Source organism: Puntigrus tetrazona, chromosome 12 (assembly GCF_018831695.1).
Source record: "Puntigrus tetrazona isolate hp1 chromosome 12, ASM1883169v1, whole genome shotgun sequence".
Taxonomy (NCBI): Eukaryota; Metazoa; Chordata; class Actinopteri; order Cypriniformes; family Cyprinidae; genus Puntigrus; species Puntigrus tetrazona.
Genome location: NC_056710.1, coordinates 4,107,575 through 4,131,586, shown reverse-complemented (window position 1 = coordinate 4,131,586; position 24,012 = coordinate 4,107,575). Strand labels below are relative to the sequence as shown.

General features: G+C 36.1%; 1 protein-coding gene across 4 annotated transcripts; it reads right to left on the bottom strand.

Moving 5' to 3' along the window:
* Positions 1–1,872: 1,872 nt before the first annotated feature.
* On the bottom strand, positions 1,873–22,811 carry heatr1 (HEAT repeat containing 1). Of its 4 annotated transcripts, none has more exons than XM_043254026.1 (45): positions 22,714–22,811; positions 21,982–22,123; positions 20,751–20,967; positions 20,464–20,605; positions 20,264–20,365; positions 20,033–20,179; positions 18,685–18,896; positions 18,429–18,559; positions 17,524–17,626; positions 17,308–17,412; positions 17,083–17,200; positions 16,677–16,784; positions 16,458–16,556; positions 15,870–15,952; positions 15,094–15,305; positions 14,715–14,836; positions 14,278–14,472; positions 13,991–14,159; positions 13,259–13,407; positions 12,801–12,993; positions 12,448–12,620; positions 12,164–12,319; positions 11,574–11,816; positions 11,029–11,160; positions 10,833–10,936; positions 10,607–10,753; positions 10,300–10,418; positions 9,961–10,082; positions 9,755–9,883; positions 8,994–9,224; positions 8,710–8,839; positions 7,799–7,968; positions 7,657–7,709; positions 7,444–7,567; positions 7,202–7,342; positions 6,719–7,020; positions 5,960–6,110; positions 5,696–5,854; positions 5,436–5,570; positions 5,248–5,352; positions 4,182–4,350; positions 3,780–3,979; positions 2,736–2,894; positions 2,509–2,617; positions 1,873–2,332 (listed from the first exon to the last, which is right to left on the bottom strand). In XM_043254026.1, the coding sequence occupies exons 2-45, from the start codon at positions 22,121–22,123 to the stop codon at positions 2,244–2,246; spliced, it is 6,501 nt and encodes a 2,166-aa protein (XP_043109961.1). In that variant the 5' UTR covers positions 22,714–22,811; the 3' UTR covers positions 1,873–2,243. The 4 variants fall into 4 exon arrangements, with proteins under 4 accessions (XP_043109961.1, XP_043109963.1, XP_043109962.1 ...); XM_043254028.1 differs by having other exon boundaries at positions 16,458–16,553; XM_043254027.1 differs by having other exon boundaries at positions 17,524–17,623.
* Positions 22,812–24,012: the final 1,201 nt, after the last annotated feature.

Sequence of the window (24,012 nt, the reverse complement as noted above, 5' to 3'; positions counted from 1 at the left end):
TGTGACGATCAATAGGAGCCAAACAAGTGTTAACAGAACTGGGCTAAAACGGTCATACTTTTTGGTTCAAGTGAGAACTCTAGCTGCTGCATTTAGTAATAGCTGGAGTTTATTTATTAATTATGCAGGGGGGAAAAAGCGATGACATGAATGCATGAATTAACTGCATCTGTCATTTAGAGCACGTGTTGCAAAAAAAGACATAACTTTAATAAAAAATGCAGTTCACAAATGTATGTATCATAAAAGATTTGGCTTTCCAAAAACAAAGGTCCTTGCACTGAGCCTTGAGGTGCTCCATATTGACTGATATGATACCTCTTCATTACAAATTTATATTACAAGCAATTCCACTAATGGCAACATAAATTTGGAAACAAATTCAAACGAATGGTTGATGGTGTCAAATGCAGGACTGGGGTCCAGTAACACTAATAGGGAGAACTAACTAAAATTTGTTAATAGGACCAAGCCATTTGTAACTAATAAAGCACTACTTTGATTTAGTATAAATGCTGACTGTAAATAGTTTTAAGAATTCTGCCTTTTAGTATTTTTGAAAGAAAAGAGAAATTTGAGACCGGTCTGTAGTTGAGTAATTCTCTTGGCTCAAGTTGTTTGTTTTATTCAGAGGCTTAATAACAGCCAGCTTGAAAAAAAAAGGGAAATGCTCTGATGACATTATTCATTAATGTTAAAAAGAGCATCTATGACTTCTGCAAGCTTCTCTTAGTTATCCTCCAAGACCCTGCAACCTCATATGAGGACATTATATTTCAGTGAATTTCTCTGAGACTCTACATGCCAAAATGTTAAGTCTGGATATCCTGTAAAGAGAGAGATACCAAATAATTGAATGCTTCACTCCCTCTCCTTGGTCTTAAAATGTGTAAAATTAATTTAGTGACACTCTTATGGAAATATAATATTCGGTAATTATTTAAATCCAACTTTGACTTTCTGTTATGAAACAGGACATTGATTTTTATACGTGTCCTCATATGAGGACACCAGGACAAAAAGCATGTTTATTATATAATTTGGGAGTCATAAATGAATAGAGGAATAAATTCTATTTCAATATTCTATTAAATATGATATTAAACACTTTTTTCCCCCCAAAGTTATTTTTCTGCTGAAAATGTAATTTTATGCAACACTGCAGCAGATGATTGCGTAGTTATATTTTCTCTTTGTAATATAAATTTCGGGTCCCACTTTATATTAGGTGGCCTTAATAAACATGTACTTACATTTAATCATTTGGTACAATGCACTTATTGCGTACATGTTTTAGCTTTGTACTTTTTTAAAATACCTAAATGTAATTACATCTGCAATTAATTTCTGCACGTTACATTTATAATTACACTATTGCCTCATCCCTTACACCTCAACCCATCTTTAAACCACCAAACTTGTCCCTAACCTTACCTGCATCCCACCTCAATAGCAGCAAAAGTTTTTTTGCAATATGACTTCAGTAAGTACGTTGTACTTGCATCAAAAAAATAAGTACAAAGCGGTTAAGGCCTAATTTCACCTAATTTAAATTGTGACCCAATCTTGTAATCTTGTTCCTGTGGTGTTGGGAAAGGGCTGGAATTGAAGTTAAAAAAATAAAGCCATTTCACATTAATTTAACTACTGCATCAAATGAATACCTGTGGTTGTGTTTGTTTTGTTCTAAAAGTGGATCTAGCAGTTTAAAGGCATTTTTACAGGAAGAAACACTATCCTTTTAAACAATTCAAAATACCACTGGTGGGCTAAAATATGAATAAATTTAACAGATGCTACATATATGCCACAAACTTGTAGTAGCCTATTAAAAGTCTTGTTAATGCAAACAAAGTCTTGGAAAACTGTAACTTTCATTACACTCTTTCCATTTTTATCAACCAAACTTAAATACACATTTTTCAGACTCATCTTTTTATGATATTCAGATTGGGGAGAGGTACATAAGCAAGCATTAGAAAATTCAATAAAAACATTTCTTTTTAAAAACAATAGACACATTTAAACATTGCATGTTTTTTTTATAACTGTACTGTTGCATCCAGTGATTTTTGGCTTGTAAAATTTGTGGCTTTTGAAATTTACATATACATGGACACAAAGACAGGACAAGTTTTTCCAGCAGAGCAGTTCATCCCTAGAAAACTATACAAGGATAACAAATGCACAGTTAAAGGGTGTAAGAAGTGCCGTCGATAATGTAAAAATCAGGCCAAGTGGGATTAAAAGTAGCTTTGCAGTGGTTCACCAAGGATAGTCTCCATTTCATGAATAACCTTCTGCACCTGCTGCTCCACTTCCTCACACTCATCTGTGAAACAAGGAGAAAGAATGACTAAATTCTGAATTCTGGAATATTTCAGATTGCTCAAGAAACAAATCCAAGTGTTATTAAAATGCGACAACAAAGATAACATTAGGTAAAACGTACTTTACTTACAAAACCATGTGTGCCCATTTAAATAAATATTGACATAATGCTCTTACCCTCCATAAGCTCAGCCAAAAATGGAATAGTCTCTGGCAGAAGAACCATGTAGTTCTCCCTCAGCTTGCTTGCCATCTCCAGCAGCATGACAAGTGCAGAGAAACGCACCTGAACAAAAATGCAAATGTCGTTTTTTATAACTGAATTCTGGGCCCTTTAAAACTGTACCGCATACATCACAGCTCTATATCTGTATATCTACACCTCTAATTTAACATTTGTGTACCTTGGGTGAACTGTGTCGTGTCTTGAGAAGAATCTGATAATTTAGAACTTTCCACTGTGAGTCATCTCGCATGGCAACGGCAAACTGGGCTATACAGGGCACCAAATGCTTGGTAATGTGGGTCTTGTAGATCTCGTCTCCTCCCAGCATGTTCTCCAACTTTACACACACAAAAATATATATCAGATGCAGCAATGACCAGAAAAACTTTTTATATCATTAATATCATACAGTTTTGATCTAACAAAAATTCAAAATGGTGTAAACATGTAAAAGGTAATAAAATGCATGTTTCCACACGTCTGAACCATGAAAAGTTAACTTTCCTGGGGGCTACACCATTTGACATCATGCCGCTGACAGTGCCATGAATGTCAATAAATAATAAATGCCAATAGATGACTCGCTGTTCTTGACTGAATAACTTCAGTGGCTTTAATAAGAGTAAGTGTATATTTAATTATTACAGTGACTGCAGTGTTTTAAAGTTAAATTTAGATTTTAACGGCAACTGATTGCCAATGCAATACTGTGTTTTAAACTGTGCATATAGATAAGTTCGTAGACTTGTTTCACCCCTAGTTCCTGTATGTTGGTTACACCAGTGTTTACCAACTCCAGTCCTTGAAGCACAGCTACGGTTGTCATTTTGGTTGTCTCCCTGACGCATTTAACGTTTTGGCATATCTAATGAGATAAATCAGGCATGTTTGATTAGGGAGACATCCAATATGTGTACTTTTGGTGTGCCTCCAGGAACAGGGTTGAGAAACACTTGGTCGCACCACCCTGACCTCTATTTTGCTACTGTGAGCAAAACTACTAAATTACTTCAGTAAGAAAAGACCTTTCGAGAATTTCATTTAATGTTTAATAGTTTCAGAAAAGGGCAACATCTACGTGTTTTTTAGTTCAAGTCCCCAATCTGAACTAAAAATGTGTCATCCAATAACTTTGCTTATGTAGTAACTTATTTGACAGGAATAACATGAACGGGGAATAGACTGTAGTTCTTTATGGATATAGTGTATATGTCATACTGACCTGGTCCACCAGGGGGCCTAGGAGCGCATCAGCTCTCTCTTTACTGAGGAAGCGCTGAGTATCATAGAGGAAGATTTTATGGAGGCAGTCCAACACATGCTTCAGCAGCAGGCTGCTCTTTGTCACATTGTCTTCATCATCATCATCATCCGAATCCTCCTCATCATCATCCTCATCTTCTGAATCGAAGAAGGGTTTTTCTATAGGCAGAAGGGGTAGAAGTTTATGCAAATTACATCAATCAAAAAAAAAATCTTGGAATATTCTAATGTTCTAACTCTGAAGGACAACAAACATTCTACTCCACATTTCTTTGTCATGTTCACGTTGGCACAGTTTAACGGTGAAGCATTGCATATTCGGAGCTACATACATACAAACATATTGATATGTGCAGACTACCTGTGTGGGAAATGTTAAGCTGATGCAGCAGTTCAGAGATGGGTTTGACCAGCTGCCCAGCGAACAGCACAAACAGTCCTTTGAGTTTGTTCGCAATAAGGTTTGCCACTCTGTAGAACGTCAACATGCGGTTTTTAGAAGCACCATCCATCTTTGACCAGTCAAACAACTGCAGAAGAGTAAAAAAAAAGAGACTCAGTAAACAGAATATTTAATAATGGGTAAATAGAAAATTCATACCCAGTTACTTTTATTACAAAGTAATACAAACTGACAAACGTCATACATAGAGCTTTTGGCATTTAACTGATTTACTGACCAGTTTATTAGCTATCACAATGCCCACAAAACCAAAGAAAATATTTCAATTTCATTTCAGAAGCTATTGATTCAATTCAATTTGAGGTTCTATAAACAGTCTCTCAAATAATGGTATCATCTATACAGGGAACCCTGTCAGTTGGTACACTAATAGTAAAGGTTAAAATGAGAATCACTAAGAAATGTTAATATAATCAATCTGTAATATAGTGCATATATATATGTAGCATAATGCTAATGATAAAGATACCAGTTCATATCACATTTAAGACCAATTTAATATTTGAATTTTGTAATAAAAACCACATTTGGAAGCTTGTTTAGTAAATTCCATAAAACAATTTTGTGTCTACTATTTGATGTTATATAGTAATGGGAAAATTTTAGCTTTTAAAACTGAACCAGTTCCAAATCTAGAAATCGCCAAAAACCATTAAACATTCATTGGCTGTATAATATGTTGTTTAATTTGTAGGGCTTGTTTTGTGTTTTACGGAACATGAAACTAATCATTTTAACAAGTGTCAATTAACTGCTTGAATCCTTTTTTTAAATATAAAAATGTAGCATTAATATTAATACATATGTCATTATAAAACTGATCTAAGATCATGTAAAATCCTTAGTGGCCTATGGAGCAGTGGTTCAAAAGAGCCCATCACTATTGTACTTCATGTAACTGAAAACAAGATACTGTCGTACTAGTGGAAGTCTTTTTTTTCCTCACTAAACAATAGAAGCTTACTTTGAAGAAGAAAGGTCTGAAGGTGACTTCTGAAAGTTTCATAACCATCACTAGGAGACAGTCAATCACACAGCCCTCTATTTCTCCAGTCTTCTTCAGATCTCCCTATTAAAAAAAGTTATATTTGAAATAATCAGTGAAAAGTGAACTTTTAAAAAATTAATTGAGAGAGGGTTATGTAGTACCACCTGGCAATGCTGGGCACGGAAATCAAGAGCAGACAGGAAGAAGGAAGTGAGCTCTGATTGGTGGTTATTGAGTTGGTCCTTCTCCATGTGAGTTATATGTTCCTTCAGAATGATCATCAGAGGACCAAGACGGTTCTGCAACAGGTACAGAAAATATGGGTATCAGACGAATAAAACAAAGTGTTCATTAATTTGCACTTCTAAAAGATCATGTGTGCATTCAAATATATTGGTATTTGTGGGGAAATACCAAATCCTACCTGCTGAGTCTCCACCATGGTGCAATAGCATTTTGTAATTGTGGGAATGAGGACCCTTGGAGGCACCTTTGTGGCAACAGTGGTGCTGAGCGAGGAGAGACGTGCAGACAGCTGAGGGCAAGATGTCAGTTTTTTGGCTAGTAGAGTTAGGCGGGCGACCTAGAGGACCAGAGAAGAATGAGAAGATTCAAATGAGAATTGTAACCTTGTAGATGAGGCTGCTCTAAGGTTTAACTTATGCAACAATGTGACACCGATGCTGACCTGCGAGATGGTGTCCTCCAGGTAGGGGCTGATAAAATGCGGGAGTGTTTCTGAAACGCGCTGTAGAGCTGTGACAGCACTCAGCAAGTAGATTTCATTATTCAGCAGGTCCTTTCTCTCCTTCAAAGTGTGCAGCACTGCAGGGAACAGGCTGAAAAGAGAACACATTGATATAATAAAGATCCTTCACTTCCGATATGTTTTAAAAATGACATTTCTAGAATCCCAACCATAGTGATTTACACTGTTCTGCACTTTTACATTTCATACTCATGTAAAATTTAACAATGAACACTCAAAAGGTATACTTCAGTTTTGAATCGAATGCTTAACATATACATACAACTGAACACAGACTTTAAAAAGCATATTTTATCTGATAGCACGCATAAACACCTGTCTGCATTATTTCTCTCCAGAAGTTATAAGCAATAAAAAATGTCTTTGTAAATTTTTTAAACGAAGGATGGATTCATCTCATATCCAAGCATTTTACCCTTACCCAAACTTGTCAACAAGACAACTTCACGTGAATGTGAATTTCTCAACCATTAGTTGTGAATCATATAAAAAGGTGTTTTATATACATGTTTTTATGGTTTTTGCAATTTTGAGGTGTTCGGTTTTCATTTTGGTTACAGGAAATAAGCGCAATTGCTTTCCTCACAAATCATCTCTTTCTTGTGCCTTGTCTTGGACTTTCATGTCACTTCCTGTCTCGCGTGGTGTTTGTATCTAATCTTGTTCGGCTAACAGTACCTGTGTAACTGTGGTATAGCGAGGGCCTTCAGTGTGCTGGTCACTTCTGCTACACACAGCAGAGCACTTCCCATGACGTTCTTCTCCTCGTCTTTATTAGCAACAATCTCCACTGCTTTTTTAATAACTGGTACGAATGCCTCCTGATGGGCTGAGCCAAAGTTTCGGCACAGAAGCTTAAGGCTGTAAAGGGCTGTCTGTCGATTGATAGCCAGCTCTTCTTCTTCCTGTGCCGTGACCTGTCCGTGACTCCGACCTACGATTTTTAGGAGGACACCAATGAGCTCCAGAAGAACAGTAATCTGTCACAGAAAAAGAGGAAACAAAGTGATTAGCTAATATATAAACATTTATTATTCTAGAACATGTGATGGTTGTTATAAAATGTTTACACGTTTAATTAAAATTGTAATATATATATATATATATATATTTTTTTTATTTATATATTTTTTATATTTTTTTTTTTTTTTTTTTTTTTACCTGATCTTCCACCCACTGTGTTCGCTGCTGTAATTTGTTATTGAGTAACTCCATGGCCTTCCTTCTTACAGATGCCAACTGATTACCCATCAGGCCTCTCATTACCATGATGAAGGAATCCATGGGCAGAAGGGCATTAACCTGAAAGTCAGATTATGTTTTATGCATGTGCATGCACAAATTGAAGTGTACACAAAACAAATAACTGCATATTCTGTACACTCTGAACTCTTTCTTCCTACCTTGTCCAGGATGTCATAGGATTTGCTGAGCAGAGCTCTCCAGAACTTAGCTGTGGGTTTGTCTGCATTATCTTCTACACATCGAGCAACTGCGTGGATGTAGTGCAGAACCTCCTCCAATAGACTAACAAGTAAACACAACCGTTAAACCCTGCCAATGTCACCACCACCAATCACCATTAAGCCAAGATCTGTAGTCAAGCTTCAACTCACTTCTGCTGAAGATCCTGTAAAGTACTTTCTGTCAAGTCCTCACAGTCAGCCACCTGTCAGTCAAAAATTACACACTTAGGAGAAATCCTTGTAGCATTATAATAATCAACATTAAACCGAATGCTTCCTACTCCAAACCCACCTTCCCGATAAATCTGTCAGAACCCAGAAGCTGGGCCATAAAAGAAACGGAGAGGAATTTAAAGTGGCGGAGGTCCTTGCCACTATGAGCCTCCACATTAAAGATCACATCAGAGACAGTTTCTTCCTTCTTCACTGCACTTCTTCCACGGGCTCTCTTTTTATCCGGTGCTGGCAAGAAAAAACAAACTTTTTTTTCCAGTTCTTTCATTTCTTGATTCGATTCAAGTGGTTGATTCAAAAAGTAGCTCTCAACTAACAGTCATTATTGCTGTAAACCTGAGGAAACCCTGTCTGTCCACACCTAAACATAAATGTTTGTATACATGTTGTATATAAAAATTGTTCATAATTGCACATAATCCAGTTTTGTGTTCGAACATTGTGTATCAAATAAACTGCACATATTAGCTTCTTAATATTAAAAGCACACAATTAACACCACTAACAGGTTAAGTGAAAATACGTATTTAGTAAAATCCTCTATAAAATGTTTGCTTTCATATTCGACTAAATTGAGTTATGAACACTGAATGGGTTTCTTGAGGTAAATACTACCTTAAAAGTGGTTTATTGATGTCTTCCAATGGTTGATAAACTGTTTGAGTGATTAGTTAGGACATGATACATTTCAATAAGCTATAGGGGTTCTTTCAACACATCATTTGACGCCAATTCATGTTAATTTCATGCTATAACTATTAGTAAATAAGAAGACAATTTTGGGTGCGCTCTGTGCTGCTGCTTAACAGGAGGCAGATACAGCCCTGTTCACATCAACTGAAAACCACAGACTAAAAGATCGAACTTTGGATTTAAGAATCAATAATGATTTGTCAAAATGAAAATCACTGAAAAAAAAAAAAAAAAAAAAAAAAAGGGTCTGAGGAAAAATTCAGAGGCATTTCTTACCATCTTCTTTGTCCTGTGGTAGAGTCATGAGAAACTGCAAGATTCTGATCATGGAGGTCAGCTGCTCCTTTACCTCAAAATCACAGCACACCGATATCCAGAATTCCTGATCTCTTTCTACAACAGCCTCCTAACACAACAAACAACACAACTTTTTCTGCAAAACTGAAACACATGGGGTATCCAGTATATAATAACATTTTTCTGGACAACACTTATTCAGTAGTAAAACACTAAAATATCCATACAGCCAGAAATGTTAAAACGTGCGTTAAACTGTTTACTTTTTCAAGCCCAGCTGCACTGACAGATGTTTTTGTGGCATGCTGCTTGAACAGGAGCAGCATCAGGACCCAGAGGAAGCGAGACGGCCCCAGTGTGTTCATCAGCTGGCTGAGAATAGGCAAGCGTCTGTGCTCTGGCACATGAGGCAAGGCATCAACAAACACATGCACGATACGAGATACCACGGTCTCCATTTGCCCCTCAGACTGAGCACTTCCACCTTCGTGGGCCTGTGAAGAATCAAAATATAAATGTTGCACAGTTATAAAACTTTCACATTTTATGAATATATGAGTTTAAAAATGTGCAAAACTCCCCACCAATATGATAGATTGGGTCTGGTTGCAAGGGCATTGCCGTGTATTTAAGCGGCTTTTATGCATTTCTATGCAAATTGTATTTTATTCTGGGCGTTCAAGGTGTTGCTTAACATTATGATATTCTGGTCTTGAAAGGACTGTATGTTATATTAACTACATGTAACTGCAACATAAAATAAATATCAATTAATGCTGAGATTCCAGAACTCTAATTATACCAACCGTCTTGTTATAAATACAAAACAGTCATATATAAAAGGTATTTTTTACCACCATATTTAGAATAAATAAATATAGCATACCCCTACACACTAGTTACTGGAGAAATGTAATACTATAGATTTGAGGTTTGTTCAAATCTTTAAAGCTTTTATGGAAAGCATTCAAATGCTTCAATTGTATCAAACAGCATATGGAAAACAAACATAGTTTTAACAAACCTTTATAAGAGCTGGGATGACTGCCTGAACGGTCTTGCTGATGACCTGGAAGCTGTAGGTGTCATCCAGTCGCATAACGTTAGAGCCCATAAATGTAAAAATGGGCATGATGTTGTGAAGAACCTTCTCCTAAAATCAAAGAGAAAGACATTTACCACTGTGTTTGAAAGTATGGGTGTGAGTGAGTGTTTCATGATTGTACTTACAGGAAAGATACCCGCCAAAGCACTGAGCAGAAGGAGAGCATGATGGTGAGTTTGGGGCATGTCTGATATCCTGACACACTGCACTACCAGCTCCACATTAAATTTATCCTCCTCCAGCACATCTACACACACACACACATGCAGAGAAATTAAATATTTCCAAACAATGTTTTCTGATTCAAGGAAACTCAAGAGAATGCTTGTGCTTATATCTACAGCAAAGTCTCCAAAATTCTCTCACACCCTCATGTAAAGCATTACCATCCGCAAAGTAATGAAATCATCTGACCCTGATCATAAACCTTGTAAACTTTTTTTTCCATTCCAGATTTCTGGTACCTTTGCTGATAGGCCCTCCATCTGGAGACAGTTTCTGACAGACATTCAGAATGCAGCTGAGGATGAGTTGTTTTGTGTACTCAAGGTTTTCCAGCTTAGCTGAGGCAGGCTCCTGGCACCTACAGCACACAAATCAAACGGCATTCACAATCCATTGTACTTTTATGTGACAAAAGTCAGTGAGATTTTATATACTTATCTTGATTTCAATGCATCAGAGCTTTTAACAAGAGAACGTCAAATTTGATAAAAGGAGATAAGAAACTTGTGTAAGTTGCATAAATAGGGTGAAAACAGCTTAACATACCTGGAGAGTAGATTAAATAGAGCTGGCACAAGACACTGGGGTCGTCTTAGTTTTTTCTTATGTTGCAGAAGCTCTAAAATAAGGGTAACTCTTGGCCAAGAGACAACATTCTCCTCTGGAAGTACCCCGGATGATTGTTGCGTTTTTCTGAGAATAAAGCTTGCAATTTAACTCTTCACATCTTCCAGAACAGGAATTTGGAGTTGGATCAAGGACTGCCACTCACCTTGTTTGCATTTTACTCCTGCGTGTCTGTTGAACTGTAGCAGTAGCTTTTTGTTTATCTACAGGCATCAGCTCATTGGCCACTAACTCTGCATCCACAGCAATCTAGAAAAAAAAGACACAGTAAAACATGGCTTACTCGTATATAAACACTTAAAATTTTTTTTTAAATGGATATGAAATAAAATGTTTCATACCGCTTTAAATACACTGTTTATAGTTTGGGCACAGGCAGGGTTTTTGTTCCCCACCAGCAAGTCAAATAAAACAGAAAGAATTTTCTGCTGAATCTTTTCATCCCCGAGAGCAGTGAAGAATGGCTTGGTGATCTGAGGAAACATGCAATCAAATTATAACAAACCATCTTTCAAAGAACTTTTTTTTTTTTTTTTTCTTCATATTATAGTGACAATTCTAATGATAGACTGTGGAATCTTAAATGGACACAAATTTCCAATTGTCATGTCCAAGCAAAAGTGCGCTTGCAGAAAAAATGAATTGAGATCCATAATAGGTCAGGTCACACAAAAATGAATTGTTCAATATACATTAAACAAGTACGGTTGAGCTTTGTTTTACCATATTTGATGAGCTCTCTTTTTGTGCATTTATCAATGTGGCTAAAAACCTTAAAAGGATCATGTCTCTTTTGTCTGCATCACTATTAAAGTTTGCTTTGCTATGTCCTACACAGTTATTGGCCTTTAAAGGAATATAAAGCTTTTTCTAAATGTCCACCAACCTGCTCCAGGGTGATAATCTGGAAATTAGGCATAGTAGGGTACAGCTTTGCTGAGGTGCCCAGTGCCTTAATGAAGACCTCTAGGCATCGAGGGTCTTTGACCAGCAAAGGTGCAGATGCCTCACTGAACTTGCTAAGCAGGAGTCGAAGGAGGTGGGCCTCATCTGGCAGGAAGGTGCATAAGTCCGGAGCACACTGCTCGAGAAGTCGCTCCACAGCAGGCAGAAGAACGGCTAAAATTGGCTGGAAAAAGGACATTATTATAAGAAAAGCACGACAAACTTTAAAGTATGTGTGACTTTGAACTGAAATCCAATAACATGCAAAAATAATTGCAGTGTAAATGCATTCACGCCAACTCAGCAGCATTAAAAACTTTGTCAATACTTGTGAATACAACCTCAGATACTGTACAGCTTGTGCGTCATAATTTGAGAGCAAACAGATTTTCCACTTGTTGAGAACTATTTTTTTAGTATGTTTCACAATCACGATCATTAAACACTTGATTACATGGACTGCACAAACGACTTTGATATATGAAGATCAAGTAAACACACAAACTAAAGTGATCAGTTTGTTAACAGTACCTCTCCATGAATGTCCTGAAGTGCTCGCATCAGTGTTTTGCAGGTATAGGAAGGGCAGGAAGGTAACTGCACGCACTGAAGGAGCTGCTCAATTGATGCCAGCTTTTTCTTTTTATCTTTCATTAACAGTCCCTCCTCGTACATCTTGGACAAAGCCTACGGTAAAAAAATCAGAGGTAAAAATCCCTTAAAATCCCATTAGTTTGGACATCCAACACTTGTAGAACTTACACAACACAAAGTGAAAAATCTTGCCTATAATGCTATATTGTGCTTTGACTGACCTGGCTGAGATATGAAGGGTCAGCAATGATTTCCTCTGATGATTTGAGGAAGTTCTCCACTAGTGGATAATAAGGTGATGAAACGACCCCCGAGAAAGACTGGAAAACAGCAATGGCAGCTCTTCGAACTTCACACATGTCTGAACACAGACACGCCAGCAAAGACGGCATCACTACAAAAACAAGACCAGTGAGTTTCACAATGAGTCATGGCTCGCAACAAGCAAGAAATAAATAAATGAATCAAATCAATAAAACTCATAATACTTTTTACTGTTGGCATCACAACATCCCATACAGATGTACATAGTGCCACAATAAAGCCATATGTAAGAGAAAGAATATTGACATACCTGGTGAGGAAGCTGATGCCAGCAGGTTGAGGGTTTTCACTGGCTGATTGCAAAGCAAAGCCTTTCCCACGTAAAGAGCCCGAGTTTGCAGTATGGCACTAACTTGACAATCTAACTGATCACCCAAATTATTGTTGTAGCCCCACAAAAGAGAGAGGAACCTAAACAGATGTATTGGCTCTTTCAGGTGAACCTGCAAAATGAGAAATGAGCCATTGATTTTACTGAAAAAAATCCCCAATAATAATAAAAATAAATGTTCGGTCATACATTTCCTCACAGAGGCAGCATCTGGCATAATTATAGTATGGCAAAAGTAAGAATAGGCTTATGTTTATATGCTCATAACTACTAATGAGCCTCAGCTACAAAAATTCATAACCAACAGAATGATATTCCACCTACAGACGTTAGGTATAATGCAGTGTTAAACAGCACCTGCGAAGAGAATACAGTACCTGTAACAGAGGATGCATTAGGCTCATGAAACAGGGAGCCAAGGGCCCTTGACTGGCCCCTGATATCACAACGTCAAACAGACAAAACATCAGACGCAAGTAACAGCAGGTATTGGCGTCCATTTTCTCTGGGTTCCACCATGACTCATCTAAAAAAAAACAAAAAACAAAAAAAACACAAATCTTGTTAACAACTATACTACAATGCAAAATTTAGTATCATAAATCTCTTTCGGATTTATCATTCAGGCAAATTAATTTGGGTCTGTTCTGAGAACATGAAATATTTATAACCGTCTAAATAGTTATTACTTAAAAAAAAAGAAAACACTTTTTCTTATACATATTACCATTAAGGAGATTTATGCAGATAAATACCAATACTCAGTAGTTTGGGGTAAATAGTTTTTTTCCATGAAATACATCCAGTGTGTAAGCATTAATCTACAGTAATTACTCAGTTATAAAAAAATTTAATTTCAAATGCCATGATATTTCAACTTTCTATTAATAAAAAAAAAAAACAAACAAAAAAAAAGAAACGCCAAATGGCTGCTGAAAATGTTTTTTTTTTTCCGTAGTTTTGCAGTCTTAATGAGAATAAGAGACTTCCAAAAAAATGTAATCTCTGAATGGTATTCTTTCACTTTACCACAAACTTTATGTATGTAAATATGTGCAATATTTACTACAACCCCATCACAGTTCACTGCTATACAAGCAGTCCTGTACCTATGAATGTAGGATCTGGACATCTGAGTTCAGTGATGAAAAGCCGCAGGGATGACAGTAGGAGGAGGCTATGTTCTCTCTCTGCATTAAGGCCAGAATTCTTTTTCTGCAGGAATTCACCCAATGTCACACAGGGAGGCAGACACTCATTTACCTCTTTGCTAGACGTCTAACATTAAAAAAAGAAGAAAAAAACATTATATTAGACCTACATAGTCAAGTACAGTAGTTTTTTTTTCTATATAAAAAGGGTTATAATTGCAGTTATAAGAAAAGATGTTTCTGACCTGTTCAAGTTGGACTGTGTAGACCTGTAGCAGTAAAGGTTCCAGTATTTTGTACACGCACTGCGCCGTGTGGAGGTGTTGACTGTCCGTCAAGGATTGCAGACTCTGTAGCAGTGCATTACTAAGCACCACAAACGCTGCTATCTCCTGCACGCTGCTGCACTGATGGCTCAGGATATCACACACATTCTGCAGCTGCAAGATTGACACACGAGAAGACACAGTTTGAAATGAGCAAAGAACAAGTTGGTTCAAACATGCATTTACACAAAAGGTGCAACCTCGGAAACCATTATATCATTCACTGTATGGACAAAATAAACATTCAAAGAAACAAATGCACACAGGGTTAGAATGATGTGAATGTAGTAAATGAGAGAATTTAAATTTTTTTAGGCGAACCGTTCCTTTGCTTGGAGAGGAAGTTTGACACTTACAGTGTTGCGTTTGGTTACATGATCCATGTTGGCCAAGTTCTTGATCAAAGTTGTTGTGAGCATTTGGTTGACCACACCAAGCACATCTGATGAAGGGGTTTTCACCAAAACATCCTTCAGCACTATAAAGAAAGAAAATGAATCAAAAGATTAAAAGTACTGATTTAATCACATTCTCTTTCTCTGGCTATTTCAAAATAAACTAGGTAAAAGAAAAAATAATTAACTAAAAAAAATCAAATAACAGAAGGCATTCAGAATTGTGTACATCAGATTTTTTAGCAAAGTTTTGATTATCTTGATCATTTAGAGGCCATAGAAATCAACATCTTAGAAATAGATTTCACAGTAAAAACAGTAAAACAGCAGCAGTGTTTACCTTTGGCCCAACCCTGAGTAAAAGGATGCTGGGACAGCAAAGTGGTTTCAGCGACACAAGATGCCATCTGCAGCTCCACACAGTTGGGTGTAGCATTGGTCAACACCAGAAAGGGCAGAAGCTCCCAACTAATCTGTGCTTTAAGATCTGTGTTGCCCTCAATAACACAGAGGTCATCGAGAATTTGCACGGTCAGTTTTAGAACTGAACACCTGTGAAAAAACAAACCAGGTGAAGCTGAAGTGAAGTGCAACATTCTTCATAGTGTGAAAAATTATTTTACATTATTAAAAAGTTTTGGATGTCCTAACTAGGAGGACACATGATTTGGGATTTTAAAGATATCAATTAAATGTGCATGTTATTATTTGGCTGCATCAGAGAATTAATAATGTGTAAAACCAGCACATAGCTTAATATTAATTGCTGGGCGATTTACACCCTTAATTATAATTTTTTTTTAAATAACATGGCTTAAGGATACACTACAAAACATATTACAGCTGTCTACCTAGGAAGCATTTCAAGTCACTATAGACATGCAGCCAATGTTACCTTTTAAGATTTCTTAATTTTCTCCTATGCACTTTAGATAATGAATACTATTTGAATGGTGCACAAAATTGCTGCACATGTTGACTGCTCTAAATCAGTTTTTAGCAGTTGACGGCTCACTATGCTTTTGAACAGACTTCTAAAACTTGCTTTTATTTCCAACTGATACATGCATTTATATTGTTCTGAATCTAAAGAAGGAATAGCATCAGTTAACTAACCAGTCTGCTGATGGTTCGATGCGATGAAGAAGTGAAATCAAAGAGGAAACAGTCTCCTCCGCATCCATAAAGTCCACGTGAAGCTGTCAGGAAACCATAACATGCATTTACAAACTTTAACAAAACGAGGTTTAAAGTGTCCATATAATGGATTTTTTATATCCTATGAATATCCTTTCATGCAGATTAAATCTAAAAATGAACCCAGTATGAAGTTATTGTCTCACAATAGAAAAGTCGAATCATTGAAACAAAAAATCATTTAAAAGGAATTCCAAGTAATTTGATACTGGTGTCAACATGAAATTTTAGCATATCTCAACATTAGCATATCAAAAAACACTGCTTCAAATTAAATCAACCAATCACCAGAGCATCACAAAAAGAAGGGGTTTGGAAAAATGAAATGTTGAACGAATCGGAAAAGAAAACATAAAAGCATATAAGAAAATTCCAAGTGTTTCTTGACCTTGTATGCAAATGTCAACCCTCCCAAAACCAAAATATGAACTTTTTATAACCCACAACAGGGGCGTTTTAAAGTTTCTGTCACCAAAACATATTACATTCGTGACATTGTCCTTTTACCTGCAAAGTTTTAAGGGTAGACATCACAATCTCTGGCACTTCATCCTTTATTCTCTCCAGCAATGCATCCTTCAGAAATGCCTCATCCAATCCATTCTGCTATATTAAAATAAGAGTCAGGTGGACAACCAATATCTCATAACTTCATTAACGTGGGCCTCGTGGATTAAAATGAAAAAGAGAAAGCTAACATTGAAGGAGAATTCAAAAGATACACACATGCTCTGAGGAGAGGATCTCCTTTAGGTAGTCTACAGCCATATTCCTCACAGAAGGTAGTGGATGATTTAGGCTGAGCATCAAAGAGGTGTCTGAATTTGGCAGGATCTGCATATAAAAAAAACATTTCAAGTCTTGTTTTGGGGGTTGAAAGATGCGAATGGAAATTAGGGCAAAAACATACATCTATGGAAAACAAATGCTTAAATTACATAAGCACAAGGGCTGCCAAAATTTATTTTTTCAGTCATTGACACTAAACATCTGTGCCAGTTTCATATGTTCACGCATTCTAGTTCTACACCAGGTTCTGACTATCCCGTCAAAATGTATTTTGCGATAAAGGTCAGCTGACAGTAAAATTTTATACGTTATTTTTTCATCTTTTAAAATCAATTAGACCTACTTGATATTTTCCACCGCTCAAAGTTAGAGAGATGAACTGATGAAGCACGTTTTTTTCATGGTCAGACGATACATTTTTGACATGATTTTCCAATGCCACATCCAGCGCACATGGATAGCTATGAGTAAAAAAAAAAAACAACAACTTTAAGATAAACACCAGAAACAAAACACTCCTTATGAAATAACATTTTAATAGCTGCACTAAAGCGCATGAGAGAACTACCTGGATTCAAACTGTCGCACAGTAGGTTGAATTCTCTGATTAAGAGCTGAAATCTTATCCGAGGGAAGCTCTTTGCTGCAGGAAACATACTCCTCAAGAAGCAGCCTGCTCAAAACAATAATTGTAGCAGATTAAAAAGCTAACGCACCATAAGATCATCATAAATACATAATTTTCCAGGCCAAAGAGAGATTCACTCATATAAATCACACTTACTTGGCTGCAGTGTTCTCCAGATTTTTGGAGAGATGAAGACTCTGAAACACTGACTGTAATAGTTTAGTACTGTCTGGCAAACTTTTGTTCTGCTGCTCATCTACTGAGACACAATAAATAAAACGATAAGCCATGTGATGACAGCAATTTTACAATGATTACCACCGGGTTATTAGTCATGAATGATTAAAGAGTCCGATTATAAATTTGTTTTTGATTACAACTACTTTTCACGTTTAGAGAAGTGACATTTGAACTAAAAGCTGACATTTGGTAATTTTATGCCCTAATTTTCAGTCTGGCCTCGTCAACACTATCTGCAGAAAATCAGTCAGTAATCAGATCTTCAGCAGCCGGAGTTGACTGATTTCACAGAAAACTGCAAAATGTATGATGAGCACAGGCTTATATTTAGCTTCACACTACAATTTCATACAGTCTGAAGATATCGAACAAGTCGATTTTAGAAGACATTAGGGTTATTGTTTTCATTTTTCATGCATCGACTAACAACGAGGCGCATGATTGGTTTGTGTTCGGAACAACTTTAATGTCTGAAAATGGATGATCCTTAAATGTTTAGTGTATGATGCCCATTTTTCTTATGCAACCGTAACAAGAAATGCGTTATCCATTACGAAGGCAATTGCATGATATCTACCATGTAAATGTAGCGGATTTCAGCCTTCAGAAATAATTTTTACTAGACAAGTTATTTAATGTTGTGATGACTGTCATTATATTATCTTTAGATCTATCAGTATTGACATGCACAATGGCAAATTTAAATAAGTAGTAGATAATTGCAAACAAGAAAAAAAATCTAAATTGTTGTGTTTTATCTGTAAAAACAACAAACACAGATAAATCAAATAAAATTTGGATTTTCATAGATAGACACTAACCATCTTGGGCCACCACAGAATGTATAAGATGTGGCAGCAGATAACGCAGCAAGGGATTGATGTCATGGACTGTTGCTATACTCTGGAGAGTGGACACCAGGGTGGGGATAGCAGACAGGTATCCAAATGCCCTAATGGGAAAAGGCACAAGATGATAAATCATTTTAGATGCAGAGAAAATGTACTAAATGTACATTAGGAAATGTTGAGGATCTTAAATGCAACTACTAATTCAATCAAAATCACGAAAACTTACTTTGGACCAACTACACCTTCTTTCTGATTCTGCAAGAGGATGATAATGCAGCTCAAACCCTCTCTGATCGGCAGAGGGCATCGACGTAGAGACTTGCACAACTGTACGGTCAGTAAGTCCACCAGATCATCCTCCAATACTACCTTCACTGCCATCTGACACACGATCATGTAAGTGGCAGACGCATAGTCTAAAAGGGGAGATTTCAGGCCCTGGTCATGGGGAGGAAAATGCAGAAACTTATTTAGGTTTACTGATAGACATACTGGGAACAGTCACTGACTATGGGTACATGCAGAGCAATAAATTTATATAAAGGGAATATGGCAGTATTGATAACATTTTAGTCAAGTAAGCACTATATTTGACTGCCATATTCCGACAATATTCTGATCCCACAAATTTACATTTTGGAAGTCTTGTTGAGCATATTTGAAATTAAATTCAATTTAAGATTACTGTGGAAATATTTTTTTTTAATGCAAACGCTGACATCTTAGGCTATTTTCATGGCAAAAACAATAAAAAAAATTAAAAAAAAACCAAGTACAGCAAATACAATAAAAACCAGCAAGCAAACAAACAAGTTATATTGCACATTTTTTTACATTAACAATTACAATTCTAAAACTTGTTCTGCTAAAACTAATATATATATATATATATATATATATATATATATATATATATATATATATATATACCTTATAAAAGAGTTTTCTAAAAGCATAGTTTTTTTTTTTTTTTTTTTTTAAGTTTTACTGTGGAAAGTAGTAAAAAAACAAAACAAAAAAAACTAACTAACAAGTATTTGTTATGGCAGCATCTTCAATCTGCCAAGAAATAACAGCGGTAAAGGAAACACACATTTATAGATTGGCATGCCTCTTTGCATGATTTACTACTTTGCTCCCTTGATTTATAAATAGTGCACATGATTAACTAATTTGTTTCCTCAATTTGCTAAATTGTGCACTAAATTTATAAATCAAGGGAAAATTGCACGATTTAGTAAACTAAGGAAACGAATTAGAAAATTGGGCGCGATTTAGCAAAGTGAGGAAACAATATAGTAATCGCATGCACGTTGTAGTGAATATTATCATTTTCTTTTTCTTGCACGTGTGTGGCTCTGTACATACTTACAAAACAACTTATACACCAATATTTTGCATACACAATAATCAGAGAATGTTTAGAAACAGAATATAAATTTTGGAAACTCAGTTAAATTAACGCACAATCAAGAATAATTGGCTATACATCCGATAAATCATTTAAAAACACTGTATACATACATTTATAGATGTATCCACATTTGCATTAGTAATTCAGTGACATGTCTTACCAGTTGTACAAACGGAAGCAGTTTGGCAATAATAGAGTTGGTTATCTTCTCCACAGCATCAAGAGCAGAAACAATGGTGGATGCGTAGAAAGAGAAAATCACACGCAGCTGTGGACAGTTCCAATCCCGGATAAACTCAGAGTATGCCTACAACATGATTCAATAAAGAGTCAGCAGCAGTACTGGGCTGGCGGACTTTAACCTGTACAAAACCTAGCCAGAGCGTCTTACCTTTACTGAATCTGTGACCAGAGAACAAATGAAATCCATGAAGCCTAAATCTTTATAGCAGTGCGTGAGCAGAGTTCCTCGGGCCAGGGGAACGCCAGGTTTCTACAGATAAAGCACAGTGTAATTAGAAGAGTCCCAAATTAAATAGCTTTCTTCACACCAACTGCATGTATGACAGAATCAGAAACGTTACGGCTTACCTGAAGTCCATGTAACCAGTGCCATTTGTGGGTTGGGTCTTCAATGTTTAAAATTTGGATCACTCGTACAAACACTTTAGTCTCATGATAAGGTAGAACACACGCGATCAGGCTGTCTTGATTGTACAGATGAATGTGGAATCTGAAATCAAATTTGTATCAGTTTTGATTTTTCCCATTTTTGTTACAATATATAAAAGGTATACGAGTTTATTATAAGATAGTCAGAAAACAAAGTGAATTTCACACACACAATCTGATACAATAGCAAATCTACTCAAGATTACCTGTGTATTAGCCATTCGATGCATTTCAGAGCAGGTTTGAGCAGAAAGTAAGGTGAAAGTCGAGTGAGGAAGAGTGAGATGCTCTTGTCCAGTTTCTTGTTGACCTCTTTTGTCTGAACGCTACGCTCTAAAGTCAAAGAGGCTTGACTAAACAGAGTCTCCTGAAACTCACTGAAAGCGGAGTCAATACCCATCAGCTCCTCAAGTCCTGTGCAGCCTGTACAGAAGGATCAATAAACAGCAGACATTTAAATGAGATAACGATTTCTATTCCATGCAATGAATGATTAGATATAGGTAAATATTCTGGTAAAAGCTAATGAATTAAAAATTTCAATGTGAAACCATGACTGCAAGATGACCGTAAACTGTGAGCACCTTAACACATATACACATACATACACAGACACATCTATATCTATCTATCTCTATACATATACATACATATATATATATACATATACGTGTGTGTGTGTGTGTGTGTGTAGGTATACACATATAAAGATTATTATTATTTTAGAAGCATAGCAAGACCAAGTTGATTATGTAATTTGTGGTGATTCATGGGAGTGGGTGGTCCCTGCAAACGCTTTTGGCATGATTTGCTTGTCAAAAAAAAAAAAAAAAAAACAGGAATTAAGCTGTTAAACATGAATAAGTTGAGATAACGCAAATGCATGGCTTCATCTGGCTTCATCACAGGCAGATGCAATTGATTAAACTCTGAACTTACGGTAGGTCTGTGTCTTATGTTAAAAATCATATTTATTGATATAAAGCATACACTGAATGGATTTTTTATTTCCCAACTTTTACCATGGGAATGAAAATTGGGCCAACGTGGTCCGCAGCAACCACATATTTACTAATATTATGAATAAACTCAGTCTAGAACCTATACATATTTAAATATTCAAGCAAGTTATCAATGCACACAAATAAAATACTGCACACTGCAGTAATGATCGCATTAACCCATTTAACCATAGTACACTCAGTTCAATGGTAACATTTCATTATTAGAAAGCAAACATAATTGCACAAAATCAAAAGTCATTTATGGACTGGGCATTTTCAATGGAACAATCAGAGAAGTGAACGCTCTGCAGAAGCATATAAACGACTGATATACAGTAACAGCGCATCAATGAGCTCAGCACACAAGTTCAAAACAGCAGTGTGCCTTGGAGGAAAAAAAGAAGGAAAAGCTCTAGCAAAACATGCGACTTACCCAGTGCATAGAAGGTGCTGCGGTCCATGCTGGCAGCATCTTTAGGGTCAAAGAGCACAGAGGCCACCGTCCTCCGGTTGAGCAGATTAGAGTCATTCTGCGGCAGAGCCAGCCGCTTCAACTGATGTGCTAACGATGTCATCTAGAGACATGAGATAATAATGTTAGAAAAGTTCGGGTTCAGCGGGTCAATCCCACAAGGGAAGGCTTCGTATTCCTTCAAATGTAAGGTTTTCAATACAAAATAAGCTACATATTAGATGTTTTTCGTTATTTCAGTGACAATCAAACACATCTCCCTTCTTAAAATATCATTCCAGAGATTTTTTTAGTAACTTTAATCAACTAATGTCAATGTGAATATCGTTAGATGCTCAATACTAACGCAATAGCGAGCAACAACCTCTCTGTAAATGTTTATTTTGACTTTTTTTTTGAGAAACGTGACTTGACATACTTTGCGAAATACACACAGTCCGCATACGCGGTGAAACACATCGCGCCGAAGCTACAATATTCGAACTGCCTCATACCGAGTAAAAAAAAGACAGAGATGTTTAAAGGTACGCTTGTGCAGTTAAATGTTGTACGATATCAGAACTCTTTGGGCTTGCCAGATCGCACATTCTACGCCATCGCGATAAAGGCATCAACGGAAAAAGTTTTTCGCAAAACTGGATTAAACGTTTCTATTTCGACTATGCGTTTAAAAGAATAAATATATTCCCGTACCTTTGACTGAAGATATCGCACCAGTTTCCACGTGCGTGAATCTGCTATAGTGCTATTTTCCTCTCTGTTTTGCTTTCGGTGACGGATAACCCGATTGGTGTTATGCTGCCCCCTAGAGCATTGGATGGTTTGAAGCTAATTGTGTGCGAGCAGAAAACCCACAAAAACACCGTGCCATGCAAGCAGATCACAAGCTACAATAGTACCTTTGTACTAAATTGTCGATCTTAAGACAATTAGTTCTACTATATTAAAAGTTGTATGTAGGAAAAAAAAAAGTTTTAAAAAATGTCAAACGTTAGGAGTAACTTTGTCTTTACAATCACAACCGCTGAGAGAGGTACAGCTGATAGATTACTTTTAGATTACTTTTGATGTGTTTTATTTATCAAAATCATTTTAATGGGACAAATCATGTTAACACAAAATGGAAACAGTAAGAAAATATATTCCACTTGTTGTAATTAACAACATGAAGTGCATTAGACATTATGTCAGGGTTTTCTAGACTGGGGTTTGTCAAGGAACTGTAGTGGACAGAAATTAAATAATAAAAATGTACAATTAAAATGAATCATTTTAAAGTAACAACAATCAAAATAAAAACAAGATTAGGGAAAGGACTCTGCACGCACATTTCAGAGTAGCATTACTGGTTATATCATTATTATTTTATGTAAATATAATATGTTATTTTTGGCTTTAGAATAGTCAAAAACCTACAGCACCTTTAAATATTCTATGTTCGCTTGCATGTCACGTGACCATTAGGCAACATCATTTATTTTTAAATCTCGAGAGCTATTGAGATATTAAGTGAAAAAAACAGGTTCAGATGACAAAAATTGTGGGAATTCATGCACTGCATTAAAATAATAATAATGCTGTGAACATATGCATTTTAAAGTCAAAAGTCTTCAATAGACACAGTAATACATAATAATCATTCAAATAGTTGCAATGCGATTATTTTTGTAAATTCAGTGGTTAAATGTAGTCACCTGACTGATGACCGATCTCTCTATAAATGTCCACAAAACTGGATTTTATGGAGTGTATGTAAACTAGACTACATTAAAAAGTAACATTTAAAAAATAAAATTAGAGAAGAGGAATTAGAGTTGAATCAATTAGAGTTTATTGTTATTATGTTTAATAATATTTAATGATGTAATAATGCCAGTTTATTGCCTGATATGCACAAATATACAAAGACCAACAATAATATAACAATACAATATATTATAACATAATTTTTGTTTATTATTTCCTTATTTCTTTGTATTTACTTTATTCATA

What these genes read in the sequence shown, in the direction of transcription:
- heatr1 (XM_043254026.1), bottom strand. Translation starts at nt 22,123, where the DNA reads ATGACATCGTTAGCACATCAGTTGAAGCGGCTGGCTCTGCCGCAGAAT. An exon ending in GTGCGACAGTTTGAATCCAG is followed by an intron (nt 17,201 to 17,307) that starts GTAGTTCTCTCA and finishes TTTTACTCATAG; the next exon opens with CTATCCATGTGCGCTGGATG. An exon ending in TCCAGATCCTACATTCATAG is followed by an intron (nt 13,408 to 13,990) that starts GTACAGGACTGC and finishes GTTTTTTTTTAG; the next exon opens with ATGAGTCATGGTGGAACCCA.